This window comes from Theropithecus gelada, chromosome 8 (genome assembly GCF_003255815.1).
Source record: "Theropithecus gelada isolate Dixy chromosome 8, Tgel_1.0, whole genome shotgun sequence".
In the NCBI taxonomy this organism is placed as follows: domain Eukaryota; kingdom Metazoa; phylum Chordata; class Mammalia; order Primates; family Cercopithecidae; genus Theropithecus; species Theropithecus gelada.
The window spans coordinates 56970408-56991264 of record NC_037676.1 but is presented as its reverse complement, the minus strand read 5'-3'; the positions used below and the strand labels follow the sequence as shown (position 1 = coordinate 56991264).

General features: G+C 38.1%; 1 protein-coding gene across 1 annotated transcript in view; it reads right to left on the bottom strand.

The window, feature by feature from the left end:
• Nucleotides 1–2944, bottom strand: part of LOC112630252 (lipoxygenase homology domain-containing protein 1-like) — a 121773-nt gene extending 118829 nt beyond the window's left edge. The window contains exons 1-2 of the mRNA XM_025394415.1: nt 2811–2944; nt 1967–2118 (exon numbers count right to left, since the gene is read on the bottom strand). Coding sequence (XP_025250200.1) covers nt 1967–2118; nt 2811–2937 — 279 coding nt within the window. The 5' untranslated portion in view covers nt 2938–2944. The remainder of the gene's footprint in view (nt 1–1966; nt 2119–2810) is intronic.
• Between the last annotated feature and the right edge of the window lie 17913 nt (nt 2945–20857).

The following is a 20857-nucleotide window of genomic DNA, read 5'->3' as shown; positions in this document are numbered from 1 at the left end:
CCCATGTCCTCTAGATCCATTTCTAGGTGCATCTGCTGCTTTGATAAACAGTTTAGGTGTGCTCATAACTTTCTATCTCAATCCCCTGTCTCCTGCTTCTGTGTCTGAGGGCTTCCCCTGGTGGGACAAATCTGAGGGATGTTTCACAGAGTTTCTCTGAAGCTCTCAGCAAGAAGAGGGAGCCATAATAGTAACCAGCTCACAAATGTCCCTATATTGCTTTTCTCCTTTCCTGTCTCACTGTTCCCACTCCTTCACTTCTCAAGTGCTTACTGGGATTATCTCCCAGATAAATTACCTTCACTGAAGTCTTTGTCTCTCAGTCAGCTTTGGGACAAACCCAAACTACAGTACCTTGAGGTCTGGAAAGATAGGCTGAGTCAGCTTTCTGGTCTCTTCTTGTATCTTAAAGTAACTTTAGGTTTGAAGACGGAATTAAATTGGGTCTGTTACATATATTGCTACGTTTTATTATCCTGCTAGGACACCTTGTAGAGAAAATGACAACCAGCCCAATGAGTGGTTTATGACGTGAGATGTGGCTGGTGTGCATGAAGTCTGATAATAAAACTCTCAGACTCTTACCACAGTTTCTTGACTACAAAACTCTTGAAATTACTTGGCATTTCCATTACATCCCAAGCACTGAGGAAAATAACAGAAAATGTAAAATCTAAAATGAACCAGGGAAGAAAAACACTTTTACATCTCTGATTCTAAACTTAAAAACGGATACCACTAAGCCCTCACTGTACTCTTCTTCATAAACTGATGGCAACTATATCTCCTACCCAATTTTAATTTTGGTCCATAACACACCCTCCCTACTGTCTGGAAAATGCTAAACACAATGATGAACTGAGGAAGATCAATCATGAAGATGACTTGCAAAATCTCAGCCGGTAACGTCCCATGATACAGCACTGCTGCAAAATGATATATGCTGGTGTCCAACGAGCAGGCAGCCAGGGGACATGGAGCCTCTGCCGTTTATCCTCAAGTGGTAGGGAGAAAGAGTCTGGGGCTGATGTAAAGCCAGCAGGGTTCTGCAGGAGATCACTTCACTGATTACTTAGCATAATATTAATAATAATACCATGGTATCTAAAATTTTGTTTCTGCTTAAAATTAATAATTCATTCCTGATAGCAAAAGTTAGGCCTAATTTTGCTTTTGACTCACTCAAAGCAGAACTAGCTTTCCTATTCATTCTGATGAAAGCTTTTGTGTAATCAACAGTGACAAATGTATAGGTGAGCTTTAAGATATCCAATGTTTCAAAATATTTCACAAACTACAACAGTCTGAGAAACAGCACTCTAACTGGTTTAAGGAGTCTTCTTTCTTAAAAATATGCCTTTAGATTACATAATCCCCAAACTTAATGTCAGACCCTCAAATAGTACCTTCTCTCCATATGCAACAAAATAACATTAACAATATCCTACTGCAACTTCTCAAAGATCTAATGTATAGAAAGACTTATGCTTGTCCATAAGGACAAAAGGAAATAAGGAGGGGCTTAGGTGTGAAAATAACACAGCTGGCCCCATTCAAGATGTTATATAGATTAAAGGTCATTGTGTTATTATATGAAATATAGTATAATGGCATTTATATGGCCTTATCTTTTAAAATAATGCCTTGTATCTTTCAAGCCTGAGAGAGCACATTCAAAAACGTTTTCCTTGTCTTTTCAGTTCATTTTTTTCTTTCTCTCACACAATCACTAATCTTAATATATTTTCTTTGTTCTATTATTTATTGTTGGTTTAGTATGTCCCATTTTTCTTGTAAGAACAACTTCCAAAACAAAGCACACTAGAAAGTCAGGTCAGGAAAACGTGTTAAAGATGTCTTAAAACTAAAATTTGAAGAGGGCCAAACACCTTTTAAATTTTAAATCATAGATGGCCATCTTCAGAGAGATTGTTAAGAATCTGGGAAATTATTTGTATAGACTCACCTGTCCTCTTTGAAATTTTACTTGCATGTTAGATTTGTACAGCAGTCTGAGGCCAGAGTCTCCCCTCTCCCCAAAGAGACAGAGGAAAACCTCAGACTCCGTTTCTGCATGCTTCAGCTTCCCAGTGTAGACGTCAACCTGATATCTCACTACTGGCAAAGCAACAGGGAGAGAAAACAAGAGGAAATACATTACCTTGAAATCCATATAAACAGAACCCAGATCCATAGGTTTTTAGGCTACAGTGAAAAAAGAAAAACATATATGAGAATTCCTCTAATCTGGATTTTCTGTGTCTATTGAGAGGCTTTTGAGCTTCAATTATTTTTAATCATACATGGGCATTTTTATACCATGAACAAAAGGCCAGAAGGTTTATTGCTTTTTCAGAAAGAGAAATAAAAGATTTTTTAAAAGGCTGTTCTTCTATATATGACATAAGAGGACATTTTATGCTTAGTATTTTAGTGGTAAGGGTGACTGTTATTGTACATTATATTTAAAGTTTAAAATGACATAAGGTTTGATGAGGAAAGAAATCAAGCAAGGAGGTAAGCTGGCCCCAGGCAAAGCTAAGGTGAGTCGCAGTCACGGCATTTCTTGTGTCTCATAGCCTCAGCCTTTGTGACTGTGGCTGGGCCACAAGAACAATTTTGAGATTACATTTAATCTAAGATCCACCAGCAACTCATGCTGTGACATTAAAAACGTCACTTCTCAAGAGTAAAACAACTCTCTTAGAAGCAGGAAAAATATTCTGTAACTGAATAGCTTAGAAGCAAATTTAAGCAACTACCAAACAATTTGTCTATGGAATAGATGCTACTGAAGATTAATAACACACATGGAAAAATAGCTTGTCCTCCTTTTACCACAGGAAGCTCACAGACAACATCCCCATCTGCCTGAATCCGAGAGAGCCGCACGTTTGCTGCAAAATCTAGGATCTTCTTGCTTTTCGTATGTTGCATGGTCACCTGGAATTAGAAGAAAAAAATGACCAAATTGTGTCATCTCCAATTTCTCAAAGAACTTGGAATTCAAAATGCATCCCAGGGATTTCAAAAATGTACTGCATACTCTGATGATGGTGATAGTGGTGATGGTTCTTAGTAGTATTAGCAATAGTAGTAGTAGTAGTAGTAGTAGCAGGTTGGTGCAAAAGTAATTGCCATTTTGCCATTACTGTTAATGACAAAACCACAATTACTTTTGCACCAACTTACTAGCAGCAGTAGTAGTAGTAGCAGTAGTAGCAGTACCATCAGCTGTTTATTAGGCAATTTTTATTTGCCGTGTATTATGCTAAGTGCTTTATTTTAATTATCTTTTAACCTTAACCAACCAGACTTGTAAAATTCTTTCAATCTAATAGATAAGAAAATGGAGGCATGAAGATTTGAAATGGACTCTAGCAGATTCAAAGCTCTCAATTTCACCTATCGTAGTGATTTGAAAAAAAAGCAATCTCAGAGAACTCGAAAGGAGGTCTTGTGCTCCTATCAGTCACCAAAGCAAGACATACATCAGAACTTGAAAAAAAAAAAGTGAATGCCTTTTGCCAGGTGCTGTGGCTCACGCCTGTAATCCCAACACTTTGGGAGGCTGAGGCGGGTGGATCACGAGGTCAGGAGATCGAGACCATCCTGGCTAACACGGTGAAACCCTGTCTCTACTAAATACACAAAAAAATTAGCTGGGCGTGGTGGCAGGCGCCTGTAGAACCAGCTACTCGGGAAGCTGAGGCAGGAGAATGGCGTGAACCGCCTCCCGGGGCGAGATCACGCCACTGCACTCCAGCCTGGGTGACAGAGTGAGACTCCGTCTCAAAAAAAAAAAAAAAAAAGTGATTGCCTTTTAAGTGTATTTATAACATCTGTAGGCTCTAAATAAACTCCCAGTTGCCACAGACCAAATGCCTGCACCTTCCAGCATGCAGGCAGCTGCCTTTCCCCACAGCCCAGTGACTCCTCCATAGACCCCTCGTCAGCCCTTTTGGTGGCTGTTCCACACAAAGGCCCCTTCCCTTTATGTTCCCCTTCACATGCCAGCAGACTAGCAGAGGACTTCCAGGCATAAGCCCACAGTTGTTTGCCTTGCCTCCTATCACGATAGATAAAAATGTCCTTATACTTTTAAGATTCCAGCTAATCTTCTAAATAAGTCCCCATCCCTCCTCAATTTTCTCTGCTTCCTGGTCTTTGGAGCAGGTGCCACCATTTCTCAGATGGCTTATTCTTCAAGCTTGCTGCCATAACCCATTGTCTGCTGTTCTTGCTCTCTTCCAATCCTGCCTTTAGCCTGTTTCAAGAGAGACTATTTTAAAACAGAAATATGATCATTTTGCACACTGCACACAACTTTTTTTAAACAGTCCTTCCTATAGTATAAAATCCCAAATCCTCAATACAATGAGCACTTCATGGTTGGGTCATAATCTTGCTAGATACTTCTCCCTCACGTGCTATGTTCTAGTTGTACTGATCTGTTCATGGTTCCTCAACCTGGCTACATTCCCTCTCATGTCAGTTTTCACATACACTCATAGCTCTGCTTAGAACAGTTTTCATCCCGACTCATTACCATGATGACTCTGCCCATCCTTCATAGCTTACACGTAACCTCTTCTAAGGAGTTTTTTGTGAGCCCCCAGTTTGGTTCAGCAACCCTACTTTGTGATCCGCGACAGCCTCCCCATTCATGATTTAGGAGCTAACACTTGACTGACTTGAGGGAAGAAACCATGTCCTATCCATCTTGATACTACCACAAGCTTTCACAAGGCAGTCCTTGGGTCGTTTGTTGAATGAATGATCAAATGAATAACTACGTGAAATGTGTATTTGTCAACACAGGTTACAGACTAACTCAGCACACCTGATTATTAATGAGTGACGACTGTATCTTTACTTGTTCCAGGCAAGAGGTCTTGAAAAGAACACTGGACAGCTAGAAAAACTGTGCCCAAAGTCTAGCTCTGGCATTTCCAACTGACCATGAGAAATCATGTAACCACTTTGAATATCAGTTTTCTCATCTTTAAAATAGAAATAATGACTATCTCATACGGTTACTGTGGATATTAAATGAGATTATACGTAATGTATACAATTTTATATAAACTATATAAATACTTCATATTAACATTAGTGAAATGTATATATGTATACATACATTAATATTAAAAAGGTTAATATAATATATTCTGCTGAAATTGGAAATGTTCTCTTTGGATTATATCATTCTTTATTTAGACAGGGGCCAGTGTCTGTGTGGAATTTGCACATTCTCCCTAAGTCTGTATGGGTTTTCTCCAGGTCCTCCAGTTTCCTCCAACATCTAGAAGTTCTGCATGTTAGAGGAACTGGTGTGTCTACACGGTCCCAGTGTGAGAGTGTGGGGGGTGTGCAAGTGTGTGGGTATGAGTGTGCCCTGCAATGGGATGATGGCATGGCGTCCTGGCCAGGTCAGTTCCCGCCTTGGACCCTGAGCTGCCAGGACAGGCTCTGCCCACCCACAACTCTGAACTGGAATAAGCAGGTTGAAAAATGAACGAATGAATACAAATGATTGTCAAATAAAAATTTGTAACGTCTATAATAATCATACAAATGTACAACAATAAACAATTAGGGGACGAAAGCACTCAGTGAGTTGTCATGTTTGTGATGGTTTTTGAACTGCATGGTGGGAGGAGGTGGTCCTGACAATTTCCCTTCGCAAACATTTATTCTTTGATTTAACTCACCAAAACTACGACTGCTATCACTCACTAATTCACCAAATATAGGGTAAAACTTTCTTACTTGTTTTCATTAATCTTTATTAAATTTATGTATAGCTCACATTTATTTCAATGGTTAATATGTGAAGTGTTTTGGACTTTATAAGATTGGTGATGTTTTTGGGACCAGAAATATGCACTAGAAATTTAACTCTTGTTTGTATCGGTTAGCCTGCGGTAAATTAGTTTCGTTATGCCAAGTTTTGTTTGAAGTCACAGTTTCCAAGAACCTAAGAAAAGGTTAAGCAATTACAAGGTCATACTACCTAAAACTTCAACAGGTTCTTCCTCTACATTAGCCTCTCCATGTAAACTGGCAAGAAGCCTCTGGTTTCTAAGGCCCCATCATCCCTTCATCCTTAGAAGAGCCCACTGATAAGAAAGCCTCACTGATTTGACTGAAGTGCAATCCCACCAACACCACTGAAAAGCCTCCATGGCGAGGGCTCTAAATGAGTTCCATTTACCTTCCAAGTCATGATGGCTCAAAACAGAAAAATAAAGAATCTAGGTAATCTCCAGTTACGTTTGTTTTTATTTTCACAAAAGTTTTTTTCAACTGTTAAATTAGTAAGAAGGCAAAATTCCAGGACAACCACAATGTTTAAGCCCAGTTACATGATAGCTAATGGCAGGACTCAGTAAAATGCATGTGGCAAGTGAAACAAACCCGGATTTGAATTAAAAGACCTTGGTTTATGTATTGGCACTGCTACTTACCAGGTGTATGGCCTTAACCATTAACCACTGAAATAAATGTGAGCTATGCATACATTAAGAAAGATTAATGAAAACAAGTATGAAAGTTTATTTTACCTCATTTTTTGGTGGATCAGTGAGCAATAGCAGTCTTGATGGTGAGTTAAATCAAAGATTAAATGTTTGCAAAGTACAAATTGTCAGAAGCACTTCCTCCCACCATGCAGTTCAAAAACAAACCAGCACAAACATGGCAGCTCACCGAGCACTTTTATAAAAGTTCCACAAGAGGACCTGTCATCTTCAGGCCCTCATTTGCAAAACTGCCATCGCATCTCAACAAGCTGAAAAGTGCCTTATGTAATAAAATGAGATTAAAACACCTTTTAGAAAACGGTTTGTAAACTATAAATGATTACACATAGGAAGTTATTTCCCAAAGCAGAACTTTCTCAAGAATGGGTGGCGGTGTGTCGGGAGTGGGTTCCTTCTGGTGGTTTCGTGGTCTGGCTGACTTGAAGAATGGAGCCGCACACCTTCACGGTGAGTGTTACAGCTCTTGAATATGGCACAGACCCAAAGAATGATCAGCAGCAAGATTTACTGTGAAGGGCGAAAGAACAATGTTTCCACAGCATGGAAGGGGACCCGAGAGAGTTGCCACTGCTGGCAGGAGTGGCCAGCTTTTATTCCCTTATTTGTCCCCTCCCATGTTCCATTGTGTCCTATCAGAATGCTCTTTTTTAATCTTCCCTGTGATTGGCTATTTTTAGACTCCTGCTGATTGGTGCGCTTTACTGATTGGTGAGTTTTACAGGGTGCCGATTGGTGCATTTTACAATCCTCTTGCTAGCTACAGAGCACTGATTGTTGCATTTTACAATCCTATCCACATAGTGCTGATTGGGGCGTTTTACAATCCTCTTGTAAGACAGAAAAGTTCTCCAAGTCCCCACTTGACCCAGGAAGTCCAGCTGGCTTCACCTCTTAGTGATACCTAAGAACACTGTAAAAGAGCTTGATTTCAGAACATCTAATCTTCCAAGTTAACAGTAAGAGGTTGGTTTTTGTGCCTAGAAGTAAGACCACTTCTTTCCAGATCCACATGCTAGCTATGTGATATGGGTACTGCCTAGTTCTCAAAACCTCAATGTTCTCAATTGGGATAATGATAGTATCTACCTTGCTGTGGTATAAACATTAAAAGTGATCATGTATATACCCTGAGTGCTCAACACGTTTATTGTTATTAATAATAATAGTGTCAAAATTAATCTCAGAGATTAGAGATCAGAATTCTTAACAATTATTTGGGATTGTGGTTCCTCACTCTTTAACAACCTCCTAGAGGCTGCACAAGGAACACTTCAGCCAAATGTTCAGTTCTCTATTACCAGAATGAGAAACACTAATCCAATTCCCTGACTCCTACTGTACTTGGGAGAGCTGACCACGACCATCTGGGAAGACAACGAATGGTCTCCTTTGGCTCTCTTCCCCTTAGCCAGTCTGAAGTAGCTTCTCCTGCTTCCTCTCTCCTGGGCCCCTCCATGAATTCTCTAGCCCATCAGTCAAGGAGTTCATAAACAAAAGGCAAAACCTCTAACTTCAACAAAACAAAAAAAGAAATCTCCAAAGCTTTGGAATCCCAAAGCTGTCCTCTGAGCTAGGTCTCCCACTCATCCCATCCTCCCAAGAAAGCTCTCCAGCACTTCTAGTCTCCTGGGCCCCTAGATCACTGTGCAATCCTTGCCTGCTTTCCCTAAAATGGCTCCCATTCTGGTCTTTTGTACCTCAGGCACGAGCTTTTAAGAAAAAGGAGGCCATTCCTCTCTAAACTATAAGGACTAGCACTGTCCCAACTCCTCTCAAAGGCTTTACCTCTTCTTTCATGTCCTCCCCGAGCCCCTTCTCTAACTGTTCTTAGTGCCTGCATTTAATGTCAACCTAGATATCAATGGAGCAAGGATCAGGTCCAGTTGGGTCAGAAGAAAGGTCATCACTGTGGCCAGAAGACTCGGGGTTGCGAGGGCAGAATGAGCCAACTGCCCTTTGCCATAGCCTCACTCCACATCCTGACTAAATGTAATTAATAATCAACAACAATTGCCACCATCTATATTTGTGTTTTAATAAAACACTCTTCACACATCTCATTTAATCCTAAACAAAATAAATAAAATAATCTTATCTTTTCCTAGAAGAGAAATGATATAGAACCAGAGTCAACAAATACTTTCTGAGAGCTACCCATGTGGCCAGTTGTCTGCTTAACAGTGGATGCAAGATAAACACTGGTTAGAACACAAAGAATACATCAGGATGAGAAAGGATTTAGAAAAAAATCCTTTTAGAAATCCTACTCTGACATACCATAAACCTTTGTTCCATAAAACAAAACAAAACAAAAAATACTTCTACTTTCATTACAGATTCCATACACACAAAGCTTTTTCTGAAAAAGTAAAGGCAAATAGTCACCAACACGTTTGTTGGACACAAAGTATTTACAGTACTCTATAAGATCTGATACTGGGGATGGTGGATGGGGCAGTCATGTCAGTCATTAATATTTTCTTTGTATAGCCAGAAATATGAAAATATAATAAGGTTTAAATGTGTTAACAGAGAACATTTTAAATGTTCTTGCAAATCAGACACAAAGTCAAAGCTTGACTCTAAATGTCCTTATTTCTCATCCTGTGCCTTGTGATAACACCCTATTTGTTACAAGGACTGTACAAGGGGAACCAACTATGGTGTTTACAACTGACTGAGGGACTATCAAATACACGAATTTATCTTTGGTTCAAATAAGCTGGCACAACTTTGAGAATGTTTCTATAAACTACTGGAGTCTTTTGAGATTAAACATTTGCCTGGAGATTTTGTCAAAAGAAGCTGGTGCTTCCTGCTGTTCACTGAACTAGAAAATCCTCAAAAACAAACTATTTTTCTTACTGCATTTCAGAACTTGCTCTTTCCTTTATGCAGTTCTTTCTAGAACCCTGAAGTGAAGAGGTAACTGGAAATGAAAAGGAACTAGAAATATTTATGAGATACTTTAAAACTTCAAAAAAATAAGGCATTTCTTACCTAATTTTGCTAATCTCAGGACTGCCTTGGGCTCATATCAAGTAGGTTACCATATCATATTAACCAGCAGTAGGTTAAAATAATAACAAATTCACCAAAACCTATGACCCACTTCAATTCAAAGACTTAGAATGATCAAAAAGTTTCGAGAGAATTCCTATTCTATTTGAGCTTATTTATCCAGTTAATGTATAGCAAATGTGCTGCAGAGGCAGCCCAGACATTGGAGAGAGCATTAGGCCATGGGCCAAGAGAAGGGGCACTGGCCTTATCTCGCCGCTAATTCTGTGTGAATGGGTCAAACCTCCAAGACTCTCCAGGCTATATATTTGAGACAGGGTCTCACTCTGTCACCCAGGCTGGAGTGCACTGGTGCAATCTCAGCTCACTGCAGCACACCCAGCTAATTTTTTGCATTTCTGTAGAGACAGGGGTCTTCCCATGTTGCCCAGGCTGGTCTTGAACTTCTGGGCTCAAGAGATCCTCTGGCCTTGGGCTCCCAAAGTGCTGGGATTACAGGCATAAGCCACTGCACCCAGCCGTACTTCACATATTATAAATACGTGTTAAATAAACAAAATGTGTTTTATTTGTTCATTCATTCCACAAATGTTTATCTAACATCTACTGTATGACAGGCAATACTCTAGGAGTTGGTATTATAACACTGAAATACAAAGCTCCTGTTCTCAAGTCACTCACTTTCTAGTGGAAGTCAGACAATAAACAAATGTAAAATATCAGATAAGGGATGTGTTATAAAGATAATAAACCATGCTGATGTGATCAAGAGCAAACGTGGGCTCCCTTGAGATTGTATAGCAAAGGACCTCTAAAGCAGGAGAAGAACAGTGTGGCTTCCACAGCACGAGAAGGGGCAGAGCAAGAGGTGGGCAGGGGACAGATTACATGAGGGGACATGATCTGACTGATGTTTATGAGAGATCACTCTGGCTGCTCTTTGAAATCTGGATACTGAGCGGCGGCGGGGAGGCGGAAAGAAGCTGGAAGGCTATCACAGGAGACCTTTACAGCAGAGAGAAGAGAAAAAATTGCAACTTGGAGTAAAGTGATGGTAATAAGATGGAGGAAAAATAGACAAAATTGAGGTATGTTTCAGCAATAGAGTCAGCAGGAGATTCCTGAGGGATTGGATTTTGGAGGGAAGGGAAATAAAACAATCTAGGAAAATTTGTAGGATTCTGGCTTATATAACTAGGTAGACAGTGACACCATCTACTCAGACAAACAAGACTGAAGGAGAGCAGGTTGAATGAGGGAATCAAAAAGGTCTGATTGTGTTTTATTTACTTTTTTCACCGATATTCACAACTTGTGAGATACCAAGTACCGTTGAGCCCTACTTTACAACAAGAAAAACCTAGAGAAAAAGTGATTTTTTAACTTTTTAGAAATTAAACATCTTTCGAGTCTTTTGACTTCAACTGTAAAGTTTATTACCTCAATTTGAAAGAGTCAAAGTCAATTCCAGAGAGAAAAAAATAGAAAACTTAAGATTTAAAAACAATTATTAGTTTTAACAGCATTTGCTAAAATGTATTCTTATCTTTCTTTCTTCAATATTCAAAGTTAATTACTATCTGTCTATGTTCAGTTGCAGCCATCTCGTTTTGAGTCCAAGCTACCCATTACCTGAAATCAGTATGGTCACTTGGATTAATATTCTACAACTGTATTTTGAATGCTAGACAGCACAGTTGGTTAATGTGTATTAATATGGCTGAAATAGCAAGTCAGACCTTCTCAAAGGCCTCTGAAGTATGATCAAGGAATACAAGTTTAAGAGTCTGAATGACATCACATGACCCACCACTAGATCAAAAGCCCCAAAGTACCAGAGTATCATGAAATGGGCAGGTGCTCCCTGCTCAAAATGCTATGTCAAAAACTAGATTTTCACCCATTTTAATTTGGGACACTGGGAAAAATTTCAACAAACACTTGTTTAGAAACAACAGCTTCCCCTAAACAATAGCATTCCATAAGTGCTTGCATTGTTCATCACAAGATGAACAATAGCTATTGGCTATAAACGGTTGATCATTAATGGGGGGAACCCTCATGGCATATGTCCTAATAATGGCAAACTTTCAGATTTTCCAAGTACACAAAAGGCAGCCTTTGGTCACTGTAAAATCAATCATTTTCCTTTTTGGAAATAGTATTTTCTTTTGGCTTTCAGACTGAAGCATCATCTAGTATTATTCTATCAATACTAAAAAGACCCAAAGCCTTGACTTTTGCTTTAGCTCTGATACAGAATTGCCAAATGTGAGTACTATGAAAGAGTCGATATGGCTGAGAAAAAGTGCACTAACATTAAACTTCAAAGCCAAACTTTATGGTGGGATAGATGAGAAATAGAAAAAGGGTGAATTTCCAAAACCATTTTTTCACTGAAACATGCATTCATTTTCCTTGCAAACAAACAAATAAACAAAGTGCTTGGGGAAAAAATAAAGGAAAAGGAAACAGCAGTGTCTTTATCACATAAAATATTCAGCATTTGTTTTAATTTCCTAAATGAATGGGAATAATTTTAGGAATGCCTTCAATAGAAACTAAAGTTCATTTGCTGAGCTCCCCCTACTGATTTACAACAGCAAATATTAGTTGTTTCACAAGAGAACGTTACCATAAAAACTCATTATTGTTTCTTAGAAACTTAAAATTCCTGGATTACTTTAAAAATTTTCAACCAAGTGGTTAAATACATATCCTAAAAATAGTTGACTGGAACAGACAGATGGTGGTACTTACAATGTCTGAATTAACATGTTAGAATTCAGTAATGAGAATATAACATCTAGGTCAGGTTACCCAACCTTCCTGCTCAGAACCTGAGAAAAGGGAGAAATCAATTTAGTTCTCTCCATAAATCTTTTGGAAGACAGATGTAGAGACAGCATGTGCCATTTTCACTGGGACAATTACAATGACAACTTTATGGATAACTAAGCACAATCCGGTTTATAGTTAGGTTAATGGTGGGATGTGTTCTTTGAAGACAAGAACTGCATCTTAGTCATGTTGGCATGCTCAAATGACCAACAGAACTCTTCCAACTCTTATCAACTCTTCTAGTAATACTTGATAACATACTTTGAATACGAGTACAATTGTTTTCTGAATGAGTACAAATGTATACTTTTATACATCTGTGCTATTGTTTATTCTAGCACCAAAGTCCAAGGAGAGACTTGATGTGCTCTCTCCCACCCTGACACACTTAAATCTATGTATTTAAAAATTGCCTTGGTCCTAATCTGTCCTAAAATATAAAGCTAATTTGACTAGCATAGTCCATGCAATATAACAAAAGGGAAATACTGATTAAGAAGACTATATAAAAGACATAAAGATTACTGAACTTTGCCACTGAGCAAATGCATGTGGAGGAATAAAATTTTGTACTGTATAGCAATAAACTTCCAGTGTATTTGTGAAATACTGAGAGAAGAAATAATGACTGGAGTTTAATTATCAGACAGAAGATGGTAGTCATCTATACAGAATTTTTTCTATATGCTTGAATGGGACCGCAAGAGACGGTAATAAAATATTTGTAGGTCTATGTATTCATCAAGTGACTCTACCTAAACAAGGTCAAACAGCTTGTGTCTGACAAATTCCAGTCTATGTCAAGATCCTTCAAACACAAGGAAACTATTTCAGCTTTGCAAATAGACACTTTGCTTCTCATTGGGGAACAAATTATTTTACATATTTAGGATGCAATATTTCATAACCATCCCTTTGGGGCTCTCTGACACATGTCCCCACTGTGCACTCAGAGGCATCACCTAGGCTCCCTAGGGAGCTCCCTTGCCCTCTCCCCCTTTTGAGTATAGGCCTGCACTGTGGCTTCTGGACAGATTACTGCTGGAGGGAACTTCCTCCATATGCAACCTTGTCACACCATCTTAGGTGATGTTGTGTGCTAATAAAATGTGTGCTACTGCCTCTGCACCATAGTCATATCTTTTTCCTAAATCAAACCCCAAATGCTTTGAACCCCTACAGTAATGCACAGTATTCCTTTCATAGAATGTTAATAGATTTTACCTGAAAAATATGGCCCCCTTGGTGAATTTAGTTTTGAAAATGCTGTTAAACAGACTTCCTTACCACAGGGCATCCCAGAGTCTTTACTATATTTATTTGCATTGTGACCCTCCAAGAGAGGAATGAAAAACTCAGTGTTTCCAAAACTCATGTGGGAAACTCAGTGTTTTCCACACTGGAAACATTTACTGGGGAGCATCTTGGGAAAGCAGAAGCATGGCTGGCTTTTCACATCATGGGAAGTGGCCTCAGGGCTGAGGTGAGTGGGCATTAGTGGGGAAAGTAACTTATCTGAATGGCTCACATAAATACTGGTGTCTAAAAGACATTCTCCACTAAATTAAACTAGGGCTCCTTGAGAAATATGTAATTCCAGGGCTAGGGAAAAGAAAGTGCTAGATAAGCCTAAAACAACTTTTCAAATCAGAAAGTAAAGAAGTCCTCGTAGAACGGACAGTGACAAGTGAAAAGAATATAGGAGCTTACAGGAAAAAATGAAGGATGGTTTCAGCATCAAAGTAAATTATGTTAATAAAGATTAGCCCATCAAATAAAATAAGGATCTACAAGTACACGCTGGTATAAATAAATAAATGAAATTTTGAAATGGAGAGAAGGAAGAAGTTCTACCTTGTAGTAGAATGCCAATTAACATGTAGAGAAATAACAATAGAATATAAAAATCACCATTTGGCAACCATCATAGTAATAACTGACTAAGGCAAGAATCATCAATGGATCCTAAAATTAGTGGGTAAAAATTTTATGGTGAATAAGATATTTACATAGCCTAAGAATCAGTGGACATCATGTCAGTAAATATTTGTCAAATGATTAAAACACACACATAAACACACATACATATATACATTTTAACAGGGAATGGCAAAGTAGATGGGGTACAACCTTAACAATGGGGAATCTGGGTGAAATTTGAGTTCTTTTTTCCATTCTTGTAATTTTTAAAATAAATTTGAAATCACTTCACAGTAAAAAGTAAAGTACGCTGTAGGAAAAGTCCCTTCTCTTACACTGCTTTGGTAATGACAGTTTGAGCTGCTCAATTCAATCAATTAATTAGTGTTCTACCCACTTTACTCTTCACAGAAGCCTTTACCACTGACCAGAGGAATGGATGACCCCTCCCTTGGTTCCCAGGACTGAGTGCTCCTTCCTTGGATGGCTTCTGCTGGGGATGTTTTTTTTCCTCCAGTTGAAGAATCACTACGTAGTGATGTTGCTATACCTCTCAACCACTTTTTCACTCACAGGCCCCAGAGAAAGCACAAGCCATACTATTGACTTCAGGCCCACTTAACTCAAGGGTAAGTTTCTTTTAAAATGTTCTGACTCGCCTTTCCCAGTAATTCACAGGCACAGAGCTTGTGATTTTACTACACTTTGCAGGTTCCATGGTTTTTGCATCTTATTAAAAGGTGATTGCTTTTCTCTTCTTCAAATTCTTTCAATGCTTCTAAAGAAAACTTTAAAGTCACCAAATGGTTTCCTCAAATCCTCCATATCGTCTAGCATAATGCAGGGCATATATTAGGTGCTAAGTAGGAATTTCTTGACTTACTGACTGGAACATATTTACCTGTTCCTGTACGACTAGAAAACATTTCACTATATAGGCATATGCTAAGAAATGCTACAATAAATATTTCAGCTAAATTAACATTTTTCTCAATTGCTTTCATTATACAACCAAAGATACAATAATAAAAATCACAGATAAAATTAAGAAACACTTAAAAAGAAAGAAATATTTTGCTAGACTCTATCAGTGGTATTCCAAATTTTAAACCTCAAGCATTTTGGAATAACATATCATGTACTGTAAAGGAACCAGTGACAGATACCGTATTTAAAGCCAGAAAGATGTTCTACGATTCAAACCATTTCATCTGACTCCACTATAATCTAGTGCTTCCATACAGAAATCTCAAGGCTTTTAAGATTTTAATTACCATCTATTTTTGAAAATAAACTTAAGGTCCAATGATAGTGCTTAAGATCTCAATCTCTGGAGTCCAACATACAATAAGACCACTTACTGAGGAACCTCAGGCAAATAACTTTATCAAGCCTCAGTCTCCTCATCTGTAAAATAGAATATTAATGGTACCTAAAACAAAGAGTTGCTATCACGCAGAAATACAATGGTATTTGTAAGGTAGGTGGCATATGTTAAGCACTCAACAAATACTCAGTATTATTATTATTATTGTTATTACTGCCATGATTAAATAAAAATAAAAAATAAAAAAACCAGGATCCCAAAGTGCATACATAGAATGATTCAATTTCACTAAAAGGGCAAAGCACATATAAACATATATATACATGTATTTATATGTACATACTTAAGGTATTTATACATATGTTTTTATATATATTCATGTGTTGTTTAACAATGGGGATACTTTCCAAGAAATGCATTGTTAGGCAATTTCATTATTGTGTCAATATCACAGAGTGCACTTCCACAAACCTAGATGGAATAGCCTACTACACACCTAGGCTATATGGTATAGCTTATTGCTCACAGGCTACACACCTGTATAGCATGTTACTGTACTATAGGAAATTGTAACACAATGGTAAGTATTTACAAATTTAAACTTATTAAACATAGAAAAGGTAAAGTAAAAATAGAACATAAAAGATTAAAAATGGTACACCTGTATAGGGCATTTGCCATGAAAGGAGTTTGCAGGATGGAAGTTGCTCTGGGTGAGTCAGTGAGTAAGTGGTGAGTGAATGTGAAGGCCTAGGATATTACTGTACACTACTGTACACTTCATTAACATTGTATACTTACGCTACACTAAATTCATAAAAAATTTTTTTCTTCCATAATAAATTAAAATTTTAATTTTTAAAAAACCCTTTGACTCTTTTGTAATAATATTTGGCTTAAAACACAAACATACTGTACAGTCATACAAAACTATTTTCTTTATTTATATCCTTATTCCATAAGTTTTTTTGTTTTGTTTTTTTTTGTGTGTTTTTGAGACAAAGTCTCGCTCTTGTCCCCCAGGCTGGAGTGCAATGGTGTGATCTTGGCTCACCGCAACCTCCGCCTCCCAGGTTCAAGCAATTCTGCCTCAGTCCCCCGAGTGGCTGGGATTACAAGTGCCTGCCACCACACCCGGGTAATTTTTGTATTTTTAGTAGAGATGGGGTTTCACCATGTTGGCCAGGCTGGTCTCGAACTCCTGACCTCAGGTGTTCCGTTCTGCCTCCGCCTCCCAAAGTGCTGAGATTATAGGCGTGAGCCCCCACACCCAGCCCAGAAGCTTTTTTTCTACTTATTTTATTTTTTTAAAGATAGAGTCTTGCCTTGTTTCCCAGGCTGGAATGCAGTGGTGAGATCTTGGCTCACTGCAACCTCTGCCTCCTAGGTTCAAGCGATTCTCCTGCCTCAGCCTCCCGAGTAGCTGGGATTATAGGCGCGTACCACCACGCCCAGCTAATTTTTGTATTTTTAGTAGAGACAGGATTTCACCATGTTGGTTAGGCTGGTCTCGAACTCCTGACCTCGTGAGCCACCCACCTTGGCCTCCCAAAGTGCTAGGATTATAGGCATGAGCCACTGTGCCTGGCTCTCTACTTAAATTTTCTTTTTTACTTTGTAAGTTTTCTTGTTAAAAATAAAGACATAAACATACACATTCGCCTAGGCCTGCACAGTGTCAGGTTCACCCATATCACTGCCTTACACCCCCACATCTTGTCCCATTGGGAGATATTCAGGGGAACAACATGCATGAAGCCGTCATCTCCTATGATAACAATACCTTCTTCTGGAATACTTCCTGAAAGCCTGCCTGAGGCTGTTTTAGAGTTAACTTTTTGTTAATAAGTAGAATGAGTGCACTCTAAGTGATTAAAAGTATATGGTATTATATGTATATAGAGAAAATATATTTTATATATATATATAAAAACACATCCCAGTAACAGTTGCTTATATTAGCAAGTATTATGTGCTGTACATAATTGAATATGCTATACTTTTATACAACTGGCAGCACAGCAGGTTTGTTTACACCTGCATCACCACAAATACATGAGTAATGCATTACACTAGGACATTACAACAGCTATGACATCACCAGGGAGTAAGAATTTTTCAGCTCCATTATAATCTTATGGGACCACCATTGTATATGCAGTCCACTGCTAATCAAAATATCACTCTGCGGCACATGGCTATATTTTACATTGATATTTACATAAATATATGTAATGTGTGTGTGTGTGTATGTATCTATATCTATACTGAGAGAGAGAAAGCACATGAGACTGCAAGGAACCATGAAAGAGATTTATAGAAAAAAGATTTGAAAAAAAAAAAAATGCACCACCAGAGGGGTCATCTAATGATCAATGAATAACAACTCATTTTTATTCTTACACTTCACTGTATTTTTCAGATTTCTTCTATGAACAGATATTACCTTTGCAAATATAACCATAAATATGCTATTTAAAAAAGAAAAAAAAACCTTTCACAAGGGTGAACCATATTTGTTTACAGTGTTATGTCCACAAAAATTTTGTTCACATTATTTACGATACGGATGGTCCTCAACTTACCATAGTTCAACTTACAATTTCTTGAGGTTATGATGGGTTTACTGGGAAGTAACCCGTCATAAGTCAGAGAGCTCTGTATGACTTCTATGATGGGTTACAGTTTCTATTGAGCTTTCACGCCATCATAAAGTCGAAAAATCTTAAGTCAAACCATAGTAAGTAGGGAACCATCTGCTATGTCACTGGCATTAAATTCGTTTTTGACTTAGGATATTTTTTATTTACCATGAGTTTAGAGAGATATGACTCCACTGTAAGTCAAGGGGCATCTGTAATTAGGAAAATACCATTTTCACTGCTTTACAGAGCCTGCTTGCTTCTTTTCATCAGAGAATAACTATGAAGAAAAAAATAAGTGACATGATTACCCTCTGCAATTTCCACTCGGGTTGCTCACTGGTTCCATCATGTCCTATCCTTATCTTATATATGTTTCCAATGCTCCTTATTTCAACCTAAATGAAATACAAAGAAGAAAAAAATTATCAGAATGTTTTAAATTAAGCACATTAAAAAATTCTTTCTCTTTACACTAAATGCATTTTTTGTTCCTAATAGTTAAAAAGCTCTCAGGAATTCTTTCAGAGTCTAGAAAAGAAGTGCCCTCAAGAAACAATCAGTGAACTTCACAGACACAGAGTATGAGACAGAAATATCATGAGACTTGACTAAAAATATGCAGAAGGAGTCAAATGAGAGAACAGGATGAAGAACACACATATGCTCAGTTCTCCGACTACCACACATTTCTCACTGGAAGCCAACACTTTCTGAGTTCCAATGACAGAAAGATGGGTTCGTATTTTAAGAAATAAAAAAAAAACAATTTTCACCAAAGAAAAGCTAAATATGGTGATTTCTACAAGCTTAAGCAAAGTGTGAGTCTAGAACTTCCTTGCACTCTGAAAATCCTGTCGTCTTTGATGATACCTAGGTTAAGATATAGATGTTCTACGTTCAAGGAAGAGAAGCAAACCTGCCCACAGAATATGGGTGCTGCTTTAGTTTTTGATGAGGACCAAGAGTATTTGTTAATCCAGGTAGCATTGTAGAGAACTGGCTTTGGAATTACTTGGAGCTCAACTGGGAACCTGACTGTTGTAAACTGAGTAAAATATGTCTTTTTACTTCTCTTATCTTCAATTTCTTTATCTGTAAGAATGGTCACATAATGCTTATGGCATAAAATTTTCAGTTCAACTAAATAAATGTATATTGAAACAATAAACAACATGCAAGTCCACAGGTATGCAAAGATGAAAATGACGGCACTGTCTCTAACTTGGAGAAATATACAGCCTAGCAAGGGAGACAGACTTATAAGCAGATATTTTTAGTATAATAAAATCTGTCCAGGTCACTGAACTGTGAGAATTTTTTTTAAATGTAATATACCACCTTATTACTTAATGGCTTACCTAATAGCCACTGTCATTATTTCTACTATAGGTGCCAATCTACCTCTGTAGACTAGAGATATAAATAGGTAGGCACTTGCATATTATATCTGACTAGACATTGCCTACCTATGGACTAGACCCTGAAAGAGCTGAGACAGTCAAATCACGAAAAAACTATCAGAACTCCTCTTTCATACCCAGTTCCCATGCTTACAATTCTTTTTTTTTAAGTGCCCACCACCACTTTCCCCTACAGACTGCAGCAGCTAGAACAGAACTGGGCCTGTTTCAATACCAGGTCAAGAGAAATTATGCTGGTGTCAACTGGGAAGAAGGAAAATAGGGATGTTAATCCCCAACAGCCAATTTCCCCCACTTCCTTATTCCCAGAGCTGGTTTCAGTGGCAGAACTCAGAGGCTAGCTCTTCCTCCCAGAGAAAGCAGGAAGTTATCCTCCAGTTTGAGGCTACTTTGTCTCTAAAAGACAAAGGATATTTGTCTTTTTTAAAGACAAATCTTTTTAAAGATTAAATGAAAGGATATTTAAATATCCTTTCATTGTCCCAAGAATCTATTAGCACTTAAGTGTAAACTTCCTTTCTGCACAATTTAAGTGAAAATAATAAAGGGATATCTGAACAGTCTGGTTACCAAGCATATGTGACTTGATACCTATGTGCCTGTCACTGCAGAAGAGCAGAACTAACTGCTACTCAGCTCTGTGCCAGCCAGGCGGGAAAGACTTGATATTCTTGTCCCTGACAATTCACACAGTCACCCTGTGAAGCGTAAGGCTCTTTTAAGCATCTACTTTAAAAGATGAATAAACTCAAAGAGGTTAAGTCATTTGTCTAAGGATACACAGCTGGATACACAGAAAGTTCCAAAAGTAAAATTTGAACCCAGGTTTAATAAAATATCCCACATTGTCCTCAAAAATGGCTATATGCTCACTTCAGGACTGGAAAGAAGGAAAAGAGAATGAAAGACAAACTTAAAACTGGCAAATGATGCCAATTAAAAGGAACAAGAGAATCAATACTCACAGAGGAGAGAGAGTAGAAATGTGTCAATTCATCCTAATTTAGGATTCTCAAACTATCACAAGGCCCCAGTCCCAGAGCCCATTAACCCCTAGGCCAGTGCTTCTCAAACTTTAGCACACACACAAATTACATGGGGATCCGGTTAAAACGCAGATTCTGATCCAGTAGGTCT